Genomic DNA, 21208 nt, shown 5'->3' on the forward strand with positions numbered 1-21208 from the left:
AGATGGGGAAAAAAAAATAAATCAAGGAAAATCTCCCTTTCATCCGATCCCATTGACCCGGCCAAAAAGACAGAACAGATTTGAATAGGAAAATGACAAGAATGAAAAAGCCAGCCAACGCCATGGAGTCCCCAAAAATTACACAGACTAGGGTCCACGGGGGAAAGGTCATACAATGCATCTGGAGCCGATGTTGAGTACAGTGTAGGTCAAGCCCAGACACGCCATCATGAGACTGGCTGCACAGCTGCCGGTTGATCCTGGCCATCGATAGCTCGAGGTACCTGCACTCCGCTGCGACGTAACTCATCCAATTTAGCCATGGCAGGCCCCGTGCAGATACGACCGGTTTGCATAAGAGCGCGGAGACGTTTCCGACGGGCCTCGCCGCTGCGCTCTTCGCCACGAGCCACGCCCTCATCGACCCAGTCCACGGCATGGACCTTAAAGCTCATTCCATCGTGGCGACCGTCCCATTTGCGGGACTTCAGCCCGAACATGAGGGCGCTATCATACTGGGCCACACGGGGAAGAACTAGCAGGGTGATGTGCAAGTCCTTGTCAGTTGGGGGTATCGGTGGGAGGCGTGGGCCCTTGGTCGGGGAGGCACCGTCAGTGGTGGCTTCGGGTGCCGGTGCATGCTGGTAGGTATCTTTGATTTCGAGATCGAGCATTGCCTCGTCCACGTCGTCGCCCCACGCACCACGAATGAAGCCGGAGTGGATGGCAGCGGCGACAGGGTCCGAGTCATCTGTATAAACGCCGGTGCCCCAGAGGGCGCGCCGGGCGCAGATTTCCTCCCGGTGAGATTGATTGATTCGGAACCGGGGGACTCGGACGGTAAAGGTGCAGTTCTCTCGCTGTTCAAAGCGGGGAAGGGGCTGGGGGGTTGTGGTATATCCAAACTTGGAGCTGTCCAAAGAGGACTTGGCAGTGGGCGTACTGATGCGAGGCGTGTAGAGCGTTGAGCCAAGGTGGTGCCGAGGAAGATGGGCCACACTCGAAAGCAACGGTTCCAGGTTCACGGTAGTTCGAGGCTCGCGGATAGGAGATGCAGCTGGAATGGTGGCTGGTCGAGAAGCATGGTGATGACGGTGATGGTGATGTTGGTGGTGATGGTGTGCAGCAGGAGGATCCGCTGGAGATGTTCGATGGAAGAAGCTGGGACGTTGAAGGGAGCTCAGGGTAGCCGCCTCTTCGTCTGCCTTGTGGCGATGGTGGTGGTGGCTAGAGGAGTGTTAGTATGTTAGTATATGGATGTTATGAAGTGTACTTTATCTGGTAGAGCATACTGATGATGATGGTGGTGGGAATGCCGAGAGCGGCGGGCGTTGCGTGCCGAAAGTAAACCTCGGGCGTCATTAGCCTCAATTTCCATCTGTTCTTCGTCACGAGACTTTCTCGACCGTTTGCCGGCTGCTGAAGATGGCCGGGCAAGCTTGGACGCTTCATCCATCCCTTCTCCGTTCATCGAGCGACCTGTGACGCTATCGCGCTTGAAAGGACTAGTGCCCAACGGTGTTGATGGTCCGCTGCCACCAGTGGCTGCGGTGACACCGCCAACCCCACTGCCAATGCCGGAGAACACTCGCCCTAGTTCATTTTTTATGGCCGGTTCTCCAGCGGTGCCAATGTATGGAGCTTGAGCGCCCTGTACAGCTTGGGGAAGGGGTGATGCCCGGCCACCGCGTTTCCCATCAACGCCAACGGCTAGTAGACTGCGATGATGGAGCAGCTCATCGCTTCCTTTGCGTCGACCCTCATCAGCCAGGGCTGCTAGACCCGATGATGCGACAGCTGTCGATGCGGTCACAGTAGGGGTTGATCCTATCCGTGGAGGCTGCCCTTGATGCCTGAGATATGGATCATAAGGCGGAGGAGGAGTGGGTTGATTGGTTCGAGACTGAAGGGAGATCTGAGGCTGTCTACTTCCTCCTGGTTGCGATCCCAGTGATTTAGTGTAGCTCTGAATGGCTCCAAACCCGAAGCCTGAGCCGTGCTCGGGTGCAGGGAAGCGCTTGTTCTCCGGTGATGGAGGGTGAGAGCGACCTTGGTCCCATGTGGAGCCGCTCTGGTGACGATCGAGCGGCTCGCGTTCACCGTAGTGGGAGCCATACCGATGTGATCCAGGCTGGTTCAACTTGGCATCTGATCCATGGATTGGAGCTCGTTCTCGTTCCCGCTGTGCAATTCCCTCCGAGCGCCGCTCGCCCAATATGTTTGCAAACCGACCATGCTGTGGATCATGACTTCCGTACGACCCAGATATAGCCCGAGAACCGGACTCGAAGGGGCGATCCGCGACCCCTCCTGGCTGGGAGATCGGACTGTAGCCGGGGGGTCTTGTGGGCGCGTCTGCATGGGGCGGTTGGCTACTGGGCCGAGTGATCGGACCGTTGAGACTCATGCGGCGAGGTTCGGAGTGCGGTGGCTCTGCCGTGGAGATTCGAGGCGAAGGGTGCGTCGAGTGTGGCTTCTCGGGATACTGTGAGAGCGACGAGCGCGTCAAGCCCCCGAGCACTGACTGCTCTCCTCCCAGACTCGAACCACCCCCACCGGACTCAGACCGGTATGTACGGGCGCCTTGGGGCTTGGAAAATGGCTTCTCCGGTGTTTGTGAACGACGGAAGAAAGAATTGTCGAGCGGCGAGGGTCTTGCCGGAGCGGAGGGTGGGGACATGGCGGCGGAAGATGATGATGGGGGTGCATTCCCGAATATCGACGAGGCAGGTGGTCGCGAAAAAAACGGCGCTGATTCTCGTGCAGGTTCTCGCGCAGCCCGATCTGGGTCCGAGCCCAACATAGCAGAAATTGACATGCTGCTGCCCTGTCGATGTGCCTGAACGCCAGGTCCATCGCGCGACATCAAAGACATTCCAGGCGTGTGGGTTTGTTGGACTCGCGAGGAATATGCGTGTGGAGGGGATGGGGGTGGCATTTGGCGATTCCCAAACGCGGGTGGTGCGGACTGTTCGTTTGGGCCTATCAGACGCGTTTGTGTTAGTGAATGCTTGTTGATACAGCGAGGGGATTCCAGAATGGTCGCGCAAGTCCCGATCGGATGAGTGACGAAATCCATGCATCGCGACCAAAAAAAAACGGTTGCACGGGGCTCTCGGGCCCAAGTCGGGTACTAACCAGAAAATCCTGCACTCCCACTGCTGCCCTGTGAAGTCCGACGCGCTGTTCCCTGTTGTGCTGGGGTATGATTCATAACTGATGCACCTAAGAGCCCTGTGAGCGAGTGAGTAACAGTTCAAAAGGGAAAGCAAGGGCCAGATCGAGGAGAACCCGTGACTCCGAAAGCTCTCACGCTAGTCTCAAAAGGGTAGGGGGCTCCTCTTGACACGCTAGACCCAATCTGAACTAGCGCTCCCGAGCTGTCGTCCAGTCGATCTGCGCCACCGGGGAAAATCCATCAGGGGCAGTGTGTTGGGGCAAGAGAACGGGGGGGGGGGATGGAATTGTTGGAGGGAATAGCATCTTTAACCATCTGTATCAGATGGCTACAGAGCCCCATCTCTTCGGTCGCGCATACCCAGAAAGGGGACTGCAACAGGCTGATGAAGTGGAAGCCAACCACGGCGCAAGTCCGATCCTTGGAATTCTCAATCTGGGGCTTTGGAACCATCTGGACAGAGGGAAAACAAACACACAAACTAAAGAGATTGCCTACCTTCACGATGTCGAACAGCCTGAGGTTGTGAAACATTCCTCCGATGCGTTTGTTCATGATTCCTTCTCTCGAGACTCCCATGTCGACGGTGTGCTTGTGTTGGACCATTTCTCGAAAAGTATGCGCTGGAAGGATCTCCTCGAGAAGTATTCGAGGTCCGTGAAGTGGTTGACTGGTAAAGCTGTGCAGGAGAGGGTGTGGTGTTAGAGGAGGTAGAAGGGTATGGGTGAGACTTGTCAGTCTCTTGACGAGACTCGGCAAAAGGTGCAGCGAACTGTGGATCGCGAGGTTCTTGCGAGGCCCCTAAAGGCGAGGGCCGTGGCGGGTATGAGTGCTGTAGGCGTCGGTAGTCCATGTCCAAAACAGTGTTTAGCAGCAACTAGGGTGAGATCGAGAAAGAAAGAAAAGTATTAGAGAATAGAATGGTGGTGGAACAGTGAAATGCAGAAGAAAAGAGAAAATGGAAATGGAAATGGGCCAGAGCTGCAGGATCAGCGGTTGATCGCGCGACCCGGATGAAAGCACAATGGGAACGTGCAGAAATAGGGCGTTTAGGCGGAAATGTGTGGACATGTGTCAACAATCAACAATTCGCGAAGATCCCACTTTTAGCGAAATTTCCTAAAGTTGGGGGGAAACGGAGAAAAAACGGTGAAGCGATGACGGTGTCTTTAGCGTGGGCCTCAGAGCCAAGACCTTTTTTCTTGCATGCGGGGATTGTGTACATTTCGGTATATAGATGTGGATACATTTGACATTAATTAAATAGAAAGAAGAGAGACATACGGAGTACGGAGTAGATTTCCAAGAGTTACATTCCAAAAAAATTCTCTTCCTTTTAATAACGTTCAGGATTTATGCCCAATCCACAAATCTATTCTTTCAAATCCTGGAGTTTATGCCTTGTATTACCTGTTCCTTATGTCCTGGGATAAGTGCTAGACCTATTTGGAGACTTGCATATGCAGGAAAAAGATGCTAAGATGACCTTGTTTGGGCGTAAAATTTGATTATTCTATTGCATGGCTCTCTTACGGGCTTCGGGTACATGTCAATCTATATTTAACCTCTACCCTCTTCAACCGAACACACTTGTTCAAATAAATCTGATGAGATATCGAAGAACTAAATTCAAAGATAATACACACAAAAAAAAAAGGGAACCAATTAGAGGCGTTCAAAGGTCATAGGAGACACAAAATTCAACATTTGACTGTGGAACCTCACTCTTCACTTGCAGTCAGCATTTCCACCCCTATCCCACTCTAAGCCATGGCGCTCTGGGCGCGCCCAAGCGAGTAGTTAACGGGGATTTCATTTCTGGTGAAGATGAAGAAGCCGTATAGGAAACCATTTATAAACTCATCAATTAAAGCTCCAGCCTAAGACTGTAGGACTAGCAATGATTATTGACAAGAGAGTTAGGGTAGCCGAAAGCAAGAACAAGTCGCAAGTTAGGTTGAAAGTTGCTGCAGTTTGGTAGGCAAAGCACATGCTTTAGAAAAGGAATGACGAAGCTAATAATCAGCGAATTCATACCAGTACCAGGTGGAGGATTTTGATCAATAGAGAGAAGGCTATGAAGCTTCTCCAACTGGGTGAAGTCACGAGCATGAAAACGAGCCTAGACAGTCTGCACGCCAGTAATGCAATTAGCATATCACTAAGAGATAAAATGGTGGCGACCAAAAAAGGCCGTGGTTGAAATAACCCCCAGCTCATACCATCTTATCAACACGCTTATTCTCCGCGGAGATTTAAATAGGCGAGATGTAATCTGCATCGCTAGCAGCTCGGTTTCGGGCTGGTGACTGTGGCTGAGCATCGGGGTCGAAGATGTATTTGATTCTTTCGGAAACAGTGGCCACTCATAAGCGGAGTATATCAATCCTCAAGGCTGCCTAGTTCGAAGACTATGATGGTATCGTCGAAAAGAATATAGATGAAATGGCGATGATGGTAGATGGGTAAGAATAACAAGGGCAGGGGAAATAGAGAAGACCATCTAATCGCCACTTGACATCTCAGCCGGAGAAAGAGCACCGTCCATTGCCGCACCCAAATTTGTCTACTTGTCTTTCCACATTTCTGCCCTGCTGCTTGCCCTTCTCCCTGTTGTCTTTTCACTCCACAACACAGTCTCATTATCTTAGTCCTCCCCACCTACACACGGCTTGGATGAGCTTCCGCAACGCATCCACGCTTTTTTCAGCTTTAATGTTAACTCCATTCGGCTGATCCTTGAAAGACAACATGACAGTTGGAGCCTGCTACTGGAGTGGATACAGCTCTTACTGCTGTCCTTGTCATGGTCAGGGACAGCCCGATGTGGCCGAATCCTCGTCGACCTCGTGCCTGGAGTGCGGACATCCACTGAGAAATCATTTCAGAGTTGGGTGTAAGTGATTCTTTCAGTCTGTTGATTTGATTTTAACGTTTCTCTAGTCCTCCCAAGTGAGAATAGTGCTAGCCAGGTCTTCTTACCAAGACATCAAACCGTGAGAAAGCTTGCCAATCGCATCCTCGAACAAAGAGTGGTCCTTGCTCGTGGGACCCCCTCTTCGGGAAAGACTTTTCTCGCCCGATCTCTACATACCTACCTCCGTGGACAGGGAGTCAAGTCAATTTACATTAGAAGCTTCCCCCCTAGTTTAGAGGGTGGTCCCTCCGCGTTGCATTATCTGCTCGAGGCCTGCCACATCCAAGGGTTTGCGGCACTTGGACACAGCTTCTTGCGCGACAACTTTGTATTCCTCATCGATGACGCCCACACGACCTACAATAACTCCGAGTTATGGTTGGTTCTGAATTCGATGAACCAAGATCGCCTCGCGAACGTAACAGGCGCCAGTTTTTGTATGTTCAGTGCATTTGGTACCCCTGATAGGGGTGTTATGCCACATAATATGGGAAGTGACTTGCTGGTATTCAATGAGCGTCAACGTCTTGTCTTGTCCGAGCGGTTTGACGAGGATATTTCTATTTTCTACACCCAGGAAGAGTTTCATCTCTACATGGAAATGCATTTCCAGGGTCGAGGTTCCGATTACGAAGTCTGCGAGATCCTGAGAGATACAATCTATGGTTTAACCGGCGGCCAGCCTGAATTGATGGATGCACTCATGCATCTTTGTGACATGGTATGTGATCATCAAGCATTTCCAGTCTTCTTTTACTATGTTAACACAATGCCAGTTGTATGAGGCTTTCTACAAGGATGATGATCTGGACATAATCAGCCATGATGACTGCGAAATTCTTCAACTCTTTCAAGTTCGTGGCATCCTGGAAGGAATCATCGCAGTGTTTGTAAACTTTGCGGGTCTCCCGCTTTCGCCCGAAACCTTCTTCCCCCCTGAACAGGAGTTTGAAGTTCTTCGCCACGCTCAAGAAGCCTGCGGCCAAGGCTTGCTGTTCGACCCGCAAAGTGAGGCTATGCTATCATGCCTCACGAAAGGGTGGCTGCACATGGAAGAGACTCGAGAAGGAGAATTCAAATGTTACTTTCCAACCAAGTTTCACAATAGGTACGATACAAGTAATTTGCGTGAGCTTCGCATACATTTTAACAGTATACTAGGCTCGTGGAGTACCTCATGGGAGTCCAAGATCTTAGGTATCCCACTCCTCCCACATTGAACAGAGGGGAACTTGAGTTGATGTTGAGAATGCGAGACATGACGATTTCCTAAAGGCTGTTTGGTTCTTGTGAGTGAAGAACCAGCGTTTGGTGGACATTCAACTCATGCTGGATACTCAGCTTTTGTAGGCTTATCAACCTGTCTTCCTGAAGGGGCTGCTGGATTCATTTGGACGATGAACCTACGTTAAACGAATGGTCGATCATGCTGCATCGTCGCCCGATGCCAGAATTTCACCATGCTATTATGTGCGCAATGTCGATTTAGAATTGTGGAGACAATGTACTATTTCAAGTTGATTTAGATGTGCCCCGATTACTATAGCTTCGGTGAGGAACTCACACCGCTCGTTCTATAGAATACGAGATTGTAACCTCGTCTTTGATCTGAATCTTCGACCTGGACAATCGTACATCATCTCTGCTACCCTTTCCCCGTAAGAAGTTCAATGGCCAACCAGGGAAGCTGGTTAACTGAACCTCGTCCCCGTGAGGGCCATCTTCTTCATCTTCAGACATGTGTTGTCTTGAGCGACGTGTCTGAGAGCCCACTGCACCATAGTAGTCCTCCTGTTTATTGGAACCCTTCCTGATTCCCAAAATCGCCCACCAGCGGCGGAACATGGGCAAAAAGGTTGGCAGACAGGCGCAGACAATTCCAATGAAAGGTTCAACGCAAGACCACATGAACACGGGGGCAATCGTCCACGATTGATCGTTGGAATGTGTGTTTTTGTATAAGAAAACAACACGAACGATACCGGCGATGCAGACGCTATGGCAATTTTGATCAGCCCAATGTCAAGCAGCTCTGTGATTCTATGACAGATCAACTTACCCACCACCGAGCAGCAAGATACTCGTAACCGCAACGCGTTGGGACTTTGGCATTTGCAATTTCCAGATGACAGGAGCCGGAACAATCAGAATGATGATATCAATCACGACAGCAGCAATGCCATTGACCAAGAAGAATTGAGGAACGTCTATACATGCCCCTTCAGCCGTAGGGCTTAGGTATTGCTCCCAGAAATATGATGTGGGGCGACAAGCGGCCGCAAAAGTGACCACGACAGCGACGAAATAGGCTAGGATGATGACTATGGCGAAGTAAAACGACCAACGAAGGTTAAAGATGCGACGATAGAAAAGAGTGATTGAGGATTTGGTCAGAGTGACCGTTGTCGAGTAGATGAAAACATGTGCGAAAAGGAGCTTCCAAAGAGAGACGAATTCGGAGTCAGTGAGGGCTTGCTGGTGCCACCCATTTTTGTATTTGATACCTTTGCAGAGAAAGGGATCAGTCAAGAAGGTTGTGATGATGCAGTGGATCAAGATTCGAGTGTACTCACTGATGATTACGCATATACCCGTGCCATAGGCGAACCACTAAAAGGATAGGTCAGCCATCAGACCAAGGGACCATTGTAACCCACTATATGCCCCCTTACCAAAGCAGCACAGATCAAAAAGTCATCAAGACCGAAATTCGTTGGAGATGTCTTTGTGCGTATACCCATGCGCCAAAGAACCGCTACGGTTCCAACTATCATCAGAGTAATGACTGCACTCAGCATCTGGGTTTGCTGGTTCTCGGCGAGGTCAATGCCTGAAGGCGCAGGCCCAAAATCCCCAGTGGCTTCCATGGGAGTGAACACACCACAACCACGGAGGGATTGTGACCCTCCAAGATTCCCGTGCGAAATCCCGGGATCTTGTGGACCTACTTATGCATTTTGATCTCAAATTGTAGACCCTCATCGGGCTAATCTGACAGTCAGTCCCAAGGTTGATTGTGGGGCTAGGGCATCTCCCGAGGTCGCGATATATCCCGAAGGATCAATTGAAGGGCTCTTCATGTCGAGTTCCCTGCCGTGAAGTTTGTGCTGAGCATGAGACTGTCAGGGTTGAGTCATAGGGTAGACATCAAGTGACAGGGCGAAGATGATGGAACACTCAAAAGCTTCATGGATGTGCAAAAGCTGTTGTGTTCGCAGTCTCAACCCACGAGGCAAATAGATGCGCAGATTTTTCACCCAATCAAAATAAACCTGAAGGAAATAGTTAGTCGATCCATAGACTCTGAAAGCCATCAGAGTGATCTATAGGTGGATCTCAACGAACCAGTTTGCCACCATTTCAGGCACTTGACAGGTGAGATTGAACTGAAAGACAAATGATATCGTTCATTCCTCTTTTGGTTGATGTGAAAAACTTTTCAGGTACACTCTCCCTGCTGTTCACTGGTCGTTTGAACTGACAGGGATCGATTTTGTGGGAATCGCCGTACCTTTTCGAGTCTAGATCCAAATTGCTGTCAAAAAGTCAATATAGGATGGATCTTGGTGGAAGATCGTACGTTTTTTTTTTTTTTTTTTTTTTTTAAATGGAATGACAAAAATAGTAGCATGAAAACCAGCAAATGATAGATCCAATTCTCATGTAGTACTCCGTGCTATGTTGTATGCTATTCTATCATTCGATCTGAATGAGACGAGCCAACTATATCACTTGAAATGTGCCATTCCAACAAAGATCAAATTGCACAACTTTTCATCTAAGCTCTGGCGGATCCCCCCCCCCAGATATCACACCTACTATCAACCATATCCAGAGCCTCATAGCAATTTCAGTATTCGGTAATGACTCGGCGGTGCCACGGGTTGATCTCCCGCACATCATACGTTCGATCTAGAGTTGGTTGTCGGATATAACCTCGACAAGATGGGAACGAATGGTCATTCTTCGTGGGGTCTCCGCTCTCTGATATGGCACCACCGACCTCACTAGGTGGGGATACACTTGCTATGATATCCGATATTCAGGTCCGCCGTTCAAATCCCTGTTCAAGTCGTTCCCCAAGAGTACACTTACAACGTGAATCGAATACCGAGGTGTTCTTAGAAAAGAATATCTCTTGTTCTTCAAATCGTTGCTCGAATTTCCGGTAATTGTCCATCAGATCGGTGACCTATAATTTCCGGGTTCGAATTCCCCTTCCGTCGCGTTCATCGGTGCTCCACTCAAAAGATGCGTCCGGGTAAGCTCGGAGACTTTTTCACGAGGCGTCTGAGTTTTCTCGTTCTCCTGGGAATCAGGTCCATGGTCTAGGCCTGATCAGTAATATCTCGTAGTCGTAGAGATTGCCAACTATGGAGCTCTTACAATTTTCGAAGTGGGGAGCCGTCTTTACCCGCCAGGCCGGCTGAGAAACCGTGCTTCCAAGTGGAGACGGACAAGACCGATAGTGACCAGTTCAAGAAGGATGAGTTATCCGTTCTCGGTTATCCCGGGATCCACCGGCGCGGTACATCTGGGGTTCAAATGGTACAATTTCCCGGGAAGATGGGAATAGGGCAGCAAACCATGGGGCCAAAACTTAGTGTCTTCCTTCTCTATCCCTGTCGAAGGATGGCTTTAGCGAGGTCAGTTTGACCCAGGGCTTGGTGTCGGTTATTCTTGCTGTCCTACTGCCGACCTTTTGTTGTCTCCTGAGAGTATGCTTTTGATCATTTGATATTACCCGCCATCGGTCTCAACGAAGTGCTAATGAAAAGATATACCAGGCCGTGTCTTGATACTAGAAGAACAAATCGTGTCTTCCATGGATCAGCGAGAAAGCTCACTATCATTTGTCATTCATAGCAAGACAAAGAACAAGATTAATAACTGGTAAGTTTGCATTCTATAGAAACTCGTCTACATAGTTAACCCAGGCCAAAAATTCAAGCTTCCAATTCAATGGAAATTCAACCATGCAGACAGGCATTGCTTGCTTGCATAGACAGTTATCAGACCCGTGGATAACCTGCGGCCGTTATTCTTTTCTTGTCATGGAGTTGCATAGAAGGCTTCACAACACCAGCAATACTCTTCCTCTACACATGATTGAATACAAAGACCTCGGTCATCCACCCCGCGATGACTCAGAAGGTTAGGGCTAAACCAGGTTAAAGGTTAAGGTAAGCTTAAAAGTCAAGGGCAAGCAATTTCATTTTCAAGGAACAGAATGTTCTCTTTCATTCACTTCGTTTACACTACACGTCAGCCTTCACGTACATCTTCAAGCACAGAATTTCAAAACCACGCATTCACCCTCGCTACCATTAAGCCCCCCCTAGACGGCCATCAAAGATGGAGCGTACTTTAGCGCCACTGCACGTTGATGAAGGCAGTCCGGAAACCTCACGGACTCATCTGTATATACCGCAGTTGCCACCATGAGAACTGGACTAACACAGCTGCAGACAATCCGCCATCATCGTCGCCTCAACGACACTTGTATTTACAGGATGCGGAATAAACTTCGCGTTCGGTGTCTTCCAAGAACTCTACGACTCCATGTCAAAGGAGCCAAACACACCGTTCACTAGCGCAACACCCGCACAGATTGACCTGATCGGCACGCTCTCAATTGCATTGATGACAATCGGTGCTCCATTTGCCACAGCGTGGACAAAGCAATACCCCCCTCGATATGTCATCTGGGCGAGTGGAGTCATTCACGCAAGCGCTCTGCTGTGTGCCAGCTTCAGTCAACACCTGTGGCAATTCATCCTCACCCAGGGCATTCTTCTCGGGATGGCCACCTGTCTGACGTACATGCCGTCTGTTACCGTGGCACCGACCTGGTTTACATTGCACCGCGGACTAGCAATGGGGATGATTCTTGCTGGAACTGGAATCGGCGGTGTCGCGTGGCCACTCGCCTTTCGATACCTCATTCAATCGGTCGGATTCCGCAACACACTCCGCGTAACTGCGGGGATCTCCTTTGTACTGATATGCGGCTCGGGGACCTTTATACGCTGGCCGGCTAGTCAGATCACTCGCATTCAAGCCGAGAATGCCGCTTCTTCCCGTTCCTCGACCATTTTCCGCCTTCCGTTGGTCAACTGGCGCGTCGTCCGAAGCCGCAAATTCATCGCCCATGCTCTGGGGGCAGCGTTGCAGTCTGCAGCATACTACACACCGGTGTTCTTTTTCGCGTCTTTTGCCCGTACACTAGGTTACTCACAGGCAACATCAGCGAACTTTATTGCTATCTCAAATGCTGCAAATGCGCTAGGCAAGGTCGCCATCGGCTACGCAGCTGACCGGATGGGAAGACTCAATACACTGGTGATAACGACCCTCATTTCAGCCGTTTCAGTCCTTGCATTGTGGCTTCCTTCCTGCACATCTGCCGCACAATCCACCGGGAGTGCACTGTTCATTGCCTTTACAATCTTCTACGGCATCTTTGCATCGGCATATGTCGCTCTCTTCCCGACGAGCTTGGTAGAGTTGTTCGGCGTGCAAAACTTTGTCAGTGTAAATGGCTTGCTGTATATGGTGCGAGGCTTTGCAACATTAGTTGGAACCCCAGTTGCGGGTGCACTGATCCGCGGAAACCACGAGAAGAGCGTAAGTCCACGAAGTTATGAGAATACCAGCATCATGGTCGGTGTATTGCTATTCGTGGCAACGTTGGCTGTGGGTTGGGCACGACTTGAAGCTACCCTTACCCTTGATGCTGCAGCAGGGCGTAGAATAAAGTGGTTAATGTGAACAGTCTTCTTCCCACACAGAGAGTGAAAAAACCTGCCCTGCCCAATGCCGCAGACTCTACATTAGCACAATTTACCATCATCAAGCGAGTGAATCGAATGATTTTTCGTCTCCTATCAGGTTGATCTATGCTGATAGTTCATTCACAATCTAATGCTTCAAGCAACAAATGGAGTAGGGCCATTGATATTACAACGATCCATACCTCGCCTCTCTCTCACCTTGGGTTATCCTGAATTATGAACGCCTTCGATGCATCCGACTGTGCATTGTGCTCGCAGTTTTTGCCGATCTCATATCTATGAACCCACACAATGACGAGTCAATTCATCCTCGAACAAATCAAGAAGACCACCTTCGCCATCTAATGTTTTTGTGATGTCTTTCATCTGTTGAAATCGATATGTGCATGAAATATCAAAATCAATCCCAAGAACCTTTGGCATCTTTTGGTATGGGCATGTCGCTTTACTCACATCATGGTAGGTGTGGACGAAATTACCAATGTCAAATAGGTGGTCAGAACTGGCGTTGAATGGTGAAGTCTGGTTAGCTGGGAAACTTTGAGGAGATCAGGGGAGACGAGAGGGGGGGGGGGGGGGGGGGGTTTATAGTCACTGGGGACTTCGTGCCTTCCATAAATGTTTTCTAAATTGCCCGATTAGGAGAGATGATGGGAGGGGATGATAGGAAGTACATCCAGGATCCATGGATGAATAAAACGACACCATGGAACTGTGAAGCTTATAAATGAGCCCAGAACCTTGGAAGCGGAATAACCCCCGCAAGCACTCTCAGCAATTCTTTGTCGCCTTTCACGGAGAGCACAGTAATTTATGAGTGAAAGCATTGTAGAAAAGGGACATCTAAAAATGAGAGATGGTTTCCACGCCTCGGATGAGGCATAATGTTTCTAGTCTCATTCTTGGAAATGTCCAGTCCTTCTGGAATCACGAGATGCTTCAAGAAAATCAAATCAAAGCAATTGTTTCTCTTGCTGATGACCGATGGGTATGGTGGAACAGTATCTCAAGACGGGCAGTTCTAGAGCATCATCCGGGTTCAGTGCAGACTCGCCAACACAAGACCTTCTTATCCATTAAAGTGATGCCTGCGAATTTATCGACCAAATGGCATCCCAGGTTCTTTCCTCATTGACACCCTTACCAATCAATGAGGAACTCATTAAGGGTGATAAGCCGGAGGCGAGTTTGATCCACTGTGGCCTTGTTATCTCACACTCCCCAACGATCATCGTCGCCAAGAGTCAAACCAAGCCGGAATCTTACTTGTCAACATCAAGTGTGGGAGGAAGTTGAATATAAAAGATAGGAGGACGAAGAGATGACTGTCCCCAATCCGCCATACGAAGCATTTCTGGACAATTGGGCTACGCTCTTGAAAGCAAAGGGGCTCACTGGGAATAAGTCACGACACTTGCGCCTCTGAATCTCCTTGACTTGCACGTTTTCCATCTCTACTTGTCGCAGCGATTTCTTGTAGCCTTCCAAGATTCCCCATCTCCATCTCACCCATATCTACGAAGATCAAATTGCCAGGCGAGATCTACATTTGTACCTAAATACCTAGATATACATCTTCCGGCCCAGTGGAAGGTATACATTTCGAGAGCATTATTGCTAGGTCTCACTCTAAAACCGAAAGGAATTCCCAACGTCAGTCGTACATCATGAAATTTCATGTCGTCTTACAACCCAGGAGTCTGCGCCCCTTCCCCGATCCCCATCAACCCACCAGCGAGCCCCTTCATCCGACGATCCAGCAAATCTTCTTCACTATCAAGAGAAGCGATACTCCGTCCCCTCGGACGGACTGTACCCGGGCTCTCAGGAGCACTATTTGTCTCATCAGGATCGAAACGGTCAGAATGACCCGCTCTCTCCAGACATTGGAGCTTAGCGAGCAAGTCGTCCTTAGCGTTGCGATCATCTCCCAACGATCTAAGCCCGGGAACTCGCGAGGAAGCAAAAGAGGATCGTGATCTTCTTTGACGTGTGCGGTGTTCAGATTTTGATGTAAGTGCATCCCTACTACCAGCAGCTGACGTGATTTTGCTCACGCTCATTTCCAATGGTCTGTCATCGTCACCGGAGGACTCGCCAGTAAACTTGCGATGGTGGTTGCGTCCCTGGTACGCAGAATTTGTTTGATTATTTGCAGGGCCAGGGAAGTTGAGGGATTTGTCGGCATTCAATCCACTCACAATCCGGTCAGTTTTAAATAAATTGGCCTCGAAGCTGTCGGCGTTGTTCTTCTGGGCTAGAGTCTCCAGCCAGTCCGCGCTGCGATGGATATACTTCCACGCGTCGGGGAAGAAGCCAGCCATCTGCATAAATCCATGTGAAATACCTGGGATGAGAGAGACCTCAATGTAGTTTCTCTCGTTGAAAGGGCGGGTTGCCCTCTCCAACCCCAGGTCCTGGCGCTCACGGTACTGATGCAGTTTTGCTTGACGCAGTCTTCCTGCAAATATGACCGTGTCATCAACCAGAGGATCTCGCTCTCCGGTCATGATATATGTTTTCGGGAAGCGGGCGAGTAATGCATCTGGGGCCAGGACGGGAGAAAGGAAGAAATCGGTGTTGAAGTCGGGGCGATGGTGGGGTCCGATGTACAAGATGATCATCGCACGCGTCATTTCAGGTGTGAGGATGCGGTCGTGGACATAGGTGATCATGGAAGAGACAGCTAGTCGGGTCTTGATTGGTGTGATTTCGTTTTCTGCAATAACAACATGCTTTGGGGCTAAGTTCTCATTCTTTTGGAGTTGATCCTCTAGCGATTTGGCAGCTTGGGTGGCCGCATTGATTTCCTTGCTTTTCTGTTCCGTCTCTGGTGGTGAGACAGCAGTTAGATCCTCTACCGAGCTACCTGGCGATGTGAATGGCGTGAGTTTACGATATTGATCCTGTTTTCGTTGCAGAACACTGCGGTTTGTTTGACGAGTGCTCTTCTCCTGGATCAATGACATCTGCTCATCACTCATCCAGCTCTCAACCCTCATATTCAACGCAGGGTATGCCAAAATCACACCATCCGGGGCTGGGAGCACATCCTCTCCTCGCAAACCCTCAGACATCGCAGACTGTAACACCATCAAGACCATGCCCACTGCGAGGTTGCCACCGGCACTCTCGCCAGTGACAAGAATCCGAGGACAGGTCTTACCACTCAGACCCATACAATGACCGTTCGTAGCAATGATGCTATGGTATACATCATAGCATTCATGCAGTGCATACGGGTAGGCAAATTCCGGTGCCTTCTTGTAATCAATGCTCAGGATGGGAACCTTTAGTCTTCCGGCCCAAGACAGTAGCTTGTCTTCTGCATTTCTAGGACTCATAGCCACAAACCCACCACCGGGTACATCCAGCACGATCAGGCTCTGATCTCGGAGCGCACTTAACGGGCCATCGAAATACAGCCACGCGTGTACCGGCTCGGTGTAAACAGAATTCGCTGGGCGAGGAATTCGAATCGCTCGAGCCGGGAATTGAGTCATTCGCGGCCGTAGCAATTTCGCCAATGACCACAGGTAGGGACTGGTGGCTTTGTTCCAAGACACGCGCAGGTGCTCTAGTGTCAGAGTGGCACGGACCCGGCGAACCTTCTCGTCGGCCTGTTCAGCAGCAATTAGATAGTAAGCCGTAAAGACTAGTGAAGCTATATCTCGTAGCCATTTCGGCTTTATGTTCATAGCGGTCCAAAATCCCGCATCCAGACCAGTGGTAATCCATGTTGCTCGAAAGAAGGACCGCGAGTACATATTTGCAAGCGGTTCAGGGCATTCAAGCCCGACGATCTTGGCAAAGTTCCGGCTGAGGTAGAGCCAGAGGAATATGATAACTGTTGTCTGCCATGTTGTCAACTTTCCCGTGAAGCGGGATGAGAGGGATCGAATAAACGGTGGGCCATGTTTATCTGCTCTGTTGGATGTTCAGCGGGTGTAATTACTCAAACTAACTGGGTATTGAAATGTCGTACCTTAATAAGTAAATCGACCAGAATGAGACAACTGCAAATACTTGGATCTTGCGGAAGCGAGTCGAAGGTCTCCCCAAGACATGGTCTGAACACCGATTAGGTTGGTGAGTTTTTAAAGAGAGACAGGTGTTGCAAACCTATCATTTCTCAAATTTAATGATTGAGTCTAGTTAGTCTCACCAGCTCAGGCTGCAAGATGTAGTCTATGTGAAGCCAGGATAAGAATCCATGGAGGGTTGAGTCTAAAGAACAATGATAGTCAAACAGAACCAAAGACATACGGAGACGAGTCAGCCAGAATGAACAAGGACACATTACCATCAATCAGCATCGTGGTGCAAGTAATGCAACCTTGTCATTGGAGGAACAGTCGGAAAAATCACATGTCAACCAAGTCCCACATCCACATGCCAGTGACGACACCAGCTGACTTTCTAGGCCGGGGTTGATTTCAGTTTTAGACGATGGATTTGCATTGCATTTCTCCAGCGGGATTCTATATTTGCCGGCAATAATCACGTCCATGTCCAACCTGCCAACTGCATAACCAAACCTCCCACCCCACACTGAGGAAACCCGCAATGCAGATACCAGCCGAGTCACTGACTGTGGTAGCTCCCAATGAAAACTCACGATCCTCGTTAGGGACACGATCAGCAATCTCAGAAAAGGTATTGACATATACCACTCCACCGAGGAGGCCCTCCCAGAAGACAATGATGAACACAAGCCATACACTGGGGATAAAATTAAACAGAGCATGGAGGGTCAGCAACGCAAGATTGACCACCTGCAGGAGTGACGGCAAGTACAGATTGTGAATGCGGTAGAAGGGGGTCGAGGATCGGGATATGAAGACGCCGATCTGGTAGATAGCATTATAGGTGGGGTAGAACGAGCGGAAGTGCTCAAAGGGCGATTCACGCAGGGGAAAAAGCAAGGTTGGAGCCACCCCTTGGTTAATTACGTATTCAGCAATGTAGACCAGTAGCATCGGAACCATGCTAGATATCTGTCAGCCTAGTTTTGGGAGAATCGAAAGACTCGGACACTTACAAAGGAATGAAAAGTCCTTTGATTCGATATAGATTCATGCGAGTCTGGTCCTGCCAGGAACCACCCTCGTTGATATGGATAGACTTTCGGGTGGAGGAATTGTGCGACACTCCCAAGAGCCCCTCGCGTTCTCCACCAGCGCCGCCATTCATTTCATCTTCCTGCTCTTGGCCCCCACCCTCAACAACACGATATCGATCACTGTCGGATTCATCAGATCTGAGCGGTGACATGGGTAGCACGACAAAGAAACTCAGAACCATTATGGCCGGTAAGCAGGCCGAACCCAACAACGTGACATGAACGGAGAAGCCCAGTGCTGAGGTTGCGAGCGCATAGGCACCAGCTCCGATCAACCCAGCAGCGCCAGTACCACTTCCCCATGCAGCCAGACTAAACGGGCCAAAGAAGTGCGTGAGACCCACAAAACTCAGCTCCCCAGCACCGCAAGAAAAGCTGGCCAGGATAATTCCCGCGACCTTGGACGACACTGTTCCCCCATCAATATAACCTGGGCTCATGGCGACGACCAGCATGCCCATGGACGACAGGAAGGCAAAGACAAGGATACGCATCCAATATGGGACCAGGTGGATAACGTACGGGGCGACGAGTTTGGTCGCGAATGACGGCACCACGTCCGCGAGGAGAACAACGCCTTTGGGCACATCGGGTCCAACTAGATCTACAGCTGCCGACAGGATGATCACATATAGGACATTGTTGATGAGGCCTGCCGGGTATGGGTGTTAGCTACTCTAATCAACCGGGCCAATTAAGGGTATGCACCAAAGAGCCAGAAAGCAACACAGATTCGAGGGTCTGCGCCGGTAAAGGCACCACTGACACGGGCGCCGAAACGTTTCCAGATGGAATAATGTTCCTCTTGGGAGGAAAGCGTTGCAGCATCCTCGGATGCTGTGAGAGGCATTCGGTTGTTGCGTGTGGGGGTTGACAAAAAGCTACAGCAAAGAGTAAGAAGGGATTCAGTTCATAACTTATTCTAATTGGGAGAAAATACGGGGGGGGGGGGCTGTCGAATCAAGCGCGAAGAGTGACGACTCCTTTTCTCCACTGCAGCAGGCTTAAAGTCCATCGCGCTAACCCCATGTAATTTAGGTCACCGCCTTGCCCACATTTCTCTTGATCCACAACCCTACCGTTAAGAAGAGTGCATAACTAAGTGCTTAAAAGGGGGAGACTTACCAGCGTAGTAGGTTGAGTCCTCAGACTTTCGAATGTAGCCTACATCTCTTTGATAATATTTGTGTTTAACTCTTCTACAGCCTTGTGAAGGCTGTAAGTAAGTCATAGTAGCTACTCATATGTTGTGCTATTCATCTGCTGGTAAAAAAACCTGGCGATGGGCACTACAACCTGCCGCACCCTGCGCGATCCACCGCCTTCCCTACACGTGGCTTCGAGTGGTCTTCTCCACATTAAAAGGGACACACGACACTGTTCCTTTATTGCTCTAGTTTCTATGATGAAAATTTGTCTTGTCATATCCAACGCAATACAAGATGGTATCAAGGGAAAACAAAATCATAACCGGCATTCAGCACAAGACACTCATGACTTGGCCACGACCGACTCCACAGCCTGCTCCAAAATCTGCAGACCAGTCTGAATTTGATCTTCAGTGATCGTCAGAGCAGGGACAAACCGGAGGCAACCATCGCCAGCAGTGATGATCAACATGCCACGCTCACGGGCAGCAGTGATAATATCACCAGCCTTGGCGGTGTACTCCGGGGCGAGTTGAAGACCCAGGATCAGGCCGCGCCCGCGGATCTCAGAGATCACACCTGGGAACTTCTGCTGAATGGTCTTGAAACCCGAAACAAAGAGATCGGACTTGGCCTGGACGGACTGCTGGAGCTCCGGCTCAGCGAGACGCTCGACGATGTGATGAGCGACACGGCAAGCCAATGGGTTACCGCCGAAGGTGGTGCCGTGATCACCGGTCTTAATGTGTTGGCCGACCGTCTTGCCAGAAACAATAGTGGCACCGATAGGAATACCGTTGCCAAGAGCCTTGGCGGTAGTCAGGATGTCGGGGTGGGCAGCCTCGCCAGAGGCTGGGGCAAGAGATGGGTGAGCGTGGGCCCAGAAAGTACCGGTACGGGACAGACCGCACTGGATCTCGTCAAAGATCAAGACGGCACCAGTCTCATCACAGCGCTTGCGAAGAGCGGCAAGGAATTCGGGGGTAGCGACGTTGACACCGCCCTCGCCTTGAATGGGCTCAACGATGACACCACATGTCTTGTCATTGATGAGAGTCTGAAGCTGGTCGATCTGGTTGTAATCTCCGTACTTGAATCCGGGGATCATGGGCGAGAACGGAGTCTGGTACTTGGGGTTAGGGGTGGCCGAGAGGGCGCCCATTGTGCGACCGTGGAACGAGTTCTTGAAGGACACGAACTCGTGCTTATCACCCGAAGGGTCCAGAGTGCGGCCGGTCTTACGAGCGAACTTGATGGCTGCCTCATTGGCCTCAGTTCCGGAGTTGGAGATGAAGACCTGCGAGGCATCGCGCATAGCACCGGAATTCTGAGTCAAATCAATCAATAATTTACTCAGAGCACCGGTCCAAACGTTGTGATAAAGGTTCGAAGCGTGGATCAGGGTCTCAGCCTATATTTGAGGGTCTTTTGTTAGCAATTAATCGCTATCCAGTCCACAAAAGTACTTCGCACCTGCTCCGCAATGATATTCGCGATCTCTTGGTCACAGTGACCAAGAGAGTTAACAGCAATTCCCGCAGTAAAGTCCAGATAACGTCGGTTCTCCATATCCCACAAGTAGCAACCCTGTCCCTTCATCATCATCGGGGCCGGGCGAACGTAAGTCGGGACCATGAAAGGAGCCCGCTCATTAATGAAGGACGCCGTGACTGAGTCCGCAGAAGGATCGGGGTTGGGCAGAGTTGAATCCTTCTATGCGATTGTTAGTTCCCAAATTGAACGCTGACCTTGGCCATTCGGGCCACACATACAGTGGCCTGGGACTTCACATGTTGAGGGGCAATGGATGTGGTCGCGAATCGGCGCTGTACTGGTAACTCGAGAGCAGGGACGAATCTGGATGCGCGAGGCAGACGGCGCGCGGCCACGCGGAGGGCAGACATGGCAAACTTTTGAATTTAAAAAAGTTGTGTTGTTTTTAAAAAAAAGACAAAGAGCCAAACTACAGCAAATGAAAGCTGAAAATCTCAAGGGAAGCGACCGATCGGATCAGCGATCTGCTGCTAGAAATTAAAAAGGCGATATCGG

General features: G+C 50.0%; 9 protein-coding genes across 9 annotated transcripts; 3 read left to right on the forward strand and 6 right to left on the reverse strand.

Moving 5' to 3' along the window:
• Window positions 1–227: 227 nt before the first annotated feature.
• Window positions 228–4031, reverse strand: Pdw03_0051 (Histone deacetylation protein Rxt3; the record flags this gene model as incomplete). The annotated part of the gene is made up of 4 exons (XM_014674826.2): window positions 228–1227; window positions 1293–2982; window positions 3139–3234; window positions 3677–4031. 4 exons carry the CDS (start codon window positions 4029–4031, stop codon window positions 228–230), a joined length of 3141 nt encoding a protein of 1046 aa, XP_014530312.2.
• A 1898-nt stretch (window positions 4032–5929) lies between these two features.
• Window positions 5930–7507, forward strand: Pdw03_0052 (Aldo/keto reductase; the record flags this gene model as incomplete). The annotated part of the gene is made up of 6 exons (XM_014674828.2): window positions 5930–6074; window positions 6122–6816; window positions 6872–7203; window positions 7257–7292; window positions 7371–7384; window positions 7437–7507. 6 exons carry the CDS (start codon window positions 5930–5932, stop codon window positions 7505–7507), a joined length of 1293 nt encoding a protein of 430 aa, XP_014530314.2.
• A 73-nt stretch (window positions 7508–7580) lies between these two features.
• On the reverse strand, window positions 7581–8962 carry Pdw03_0053 (integral membrane pth11; the record flags this gene model as incomplete). Its single annotated transcript, XM_066099490.1, has 5 exons — window positions 7581–7602; window positions 7660–8091; window positions 8155–8599; window positions 8669–8705; window positions 8768–8962. 5 exons carry the CDS (start codon window positions 8960–8962, stop codon window positions 7581–7583), a joined length of 1131 nt encoding a protein of 376 aa, XP_065957217.1.
• Window positions 8963–9945: 983 nt separating this feature from the next.
• On the reverse strand, window positions 9946–10275 carry Pdw03_0054 (uncharacterized protein; the record flags this gene model as incomplete). Its single annotated transcript, XM_066099491.1, has 2 exons — window positions 9946–10121; window positions 10191–10275. 2 exons carry the CDS (start codon window positions 10273–10275, stop codon window positions 9946–9948), a joined length of 261 nt encoding a protein of 86 aa, XP_065957218.1.
• Window positions 10276–10346: 71 nt separating this feature from the next.
• Window positions 10347–11254, forward strand: Pdw03_0055 (uncharacterized protein; the record flags this gene model as incomplete). The annotated part of the gene is made up of 5 exons (XM_066099492.1): window positions 10347–10356; window positions 10543–10643; window positions 10738–10813; window positions 10883–10988; window positions 11047–11254. 5 exons carry the CDS (start codon window positions 10347–10349, stop codon window positions 11252–11254), a joined length of 501 nt encoding a protein of 166 aa, XP_065957219.1.
• Window positions 11255–11450: 196 nt separating this feature from the next.
• Pdw03_0056 (MFS monocarboxylate transporter, putative) lies at window positions 11451–13020 on the forward strand (the record flags this gene model as incomplete). Its single annotated transcript, XM_014674830.2, has 3 exons — window positions 11451–11515; window positions 11564–12722; window positions 12871–13020. 3 exons carry the CDS (start codon window positions 11451–11453, stop codon window positions 13018–13020), a joined length of 1374 nt encoding a protein of 457 aa, XP_014530316.2.
• A 1554-nt stretch (window positions 13021–14574) lies between these two features.
• On the reverse strand, window positions 14575–17018 carry Pdw03_0057 (Lipase, putative; the record flags this gene model as incomplete). The annotated part of the gene is made up of 3 exons (XM_066099493.1): window positions 14575–16816; window positions 16875–16959; window positions 17012–17018. 3 exons carry the CDS (start codon window positions 17016–17018, stop codon window positions 14575–14577), a joined length of 2334 nt encoding a protein of 777 aa, XP_065957220.1.
• A 352-nt stretch (window positions 17019–17370) lies between these two features.
• Window positions 17371–18861, reverse strand: Pdw03_0058 (Lipase, putative; the record flags this gene model as incomplete). The annotated part of the gene is made up of 3 exons (XM_014674832.2): window positions 17371–17878; window positions 17931–18663; window positions 18720–18861. The coding sequence occupies 3 exons, from the start codon at window positions 18859–18861 to the stop codon at window positions 17371–17373; spliced, it is 1383 nt and encodes a 460-aa protein (XP_014530318.2).
• A 641-nt stretch (window positions 18862–19502) lies between these two features.
• On the reverse strand, window positions 19503–21063 carry Pdw03_0059 (Acetylornithine aminotransferase; the record flags this gene model as incomplete). Its single annotated transcript, XM_014674833.1, has 3 exons — window positions 19503–20570; window positions 20633–20872; window positions 20932–21063. 3 exons carry the CDS (start codon window positions 21061–21063, stop codon window positions 19503–19505), a joined length of 1440 nt encoding a protein of 479 aa, XP_014530319.1.
• Between the last annotated feature and the right edge of the window lie 145 nt (window positions 21064–21208).

The sequence above is a fragment of the Penicillium digitatum genome, chromosome 4 (genome assembly GCF_016767815.1).
Source record: "Penicillium digitatum chromosome 4, complete sequence".
Classification (NCBI taxonomy): domain Eukaryota; kingdom Fungi; phylum Ascomycota; class Eurotiomycetes; order Eurotiales; family Aspergillaceae; genus Penicillium; species Penicillium digitatum.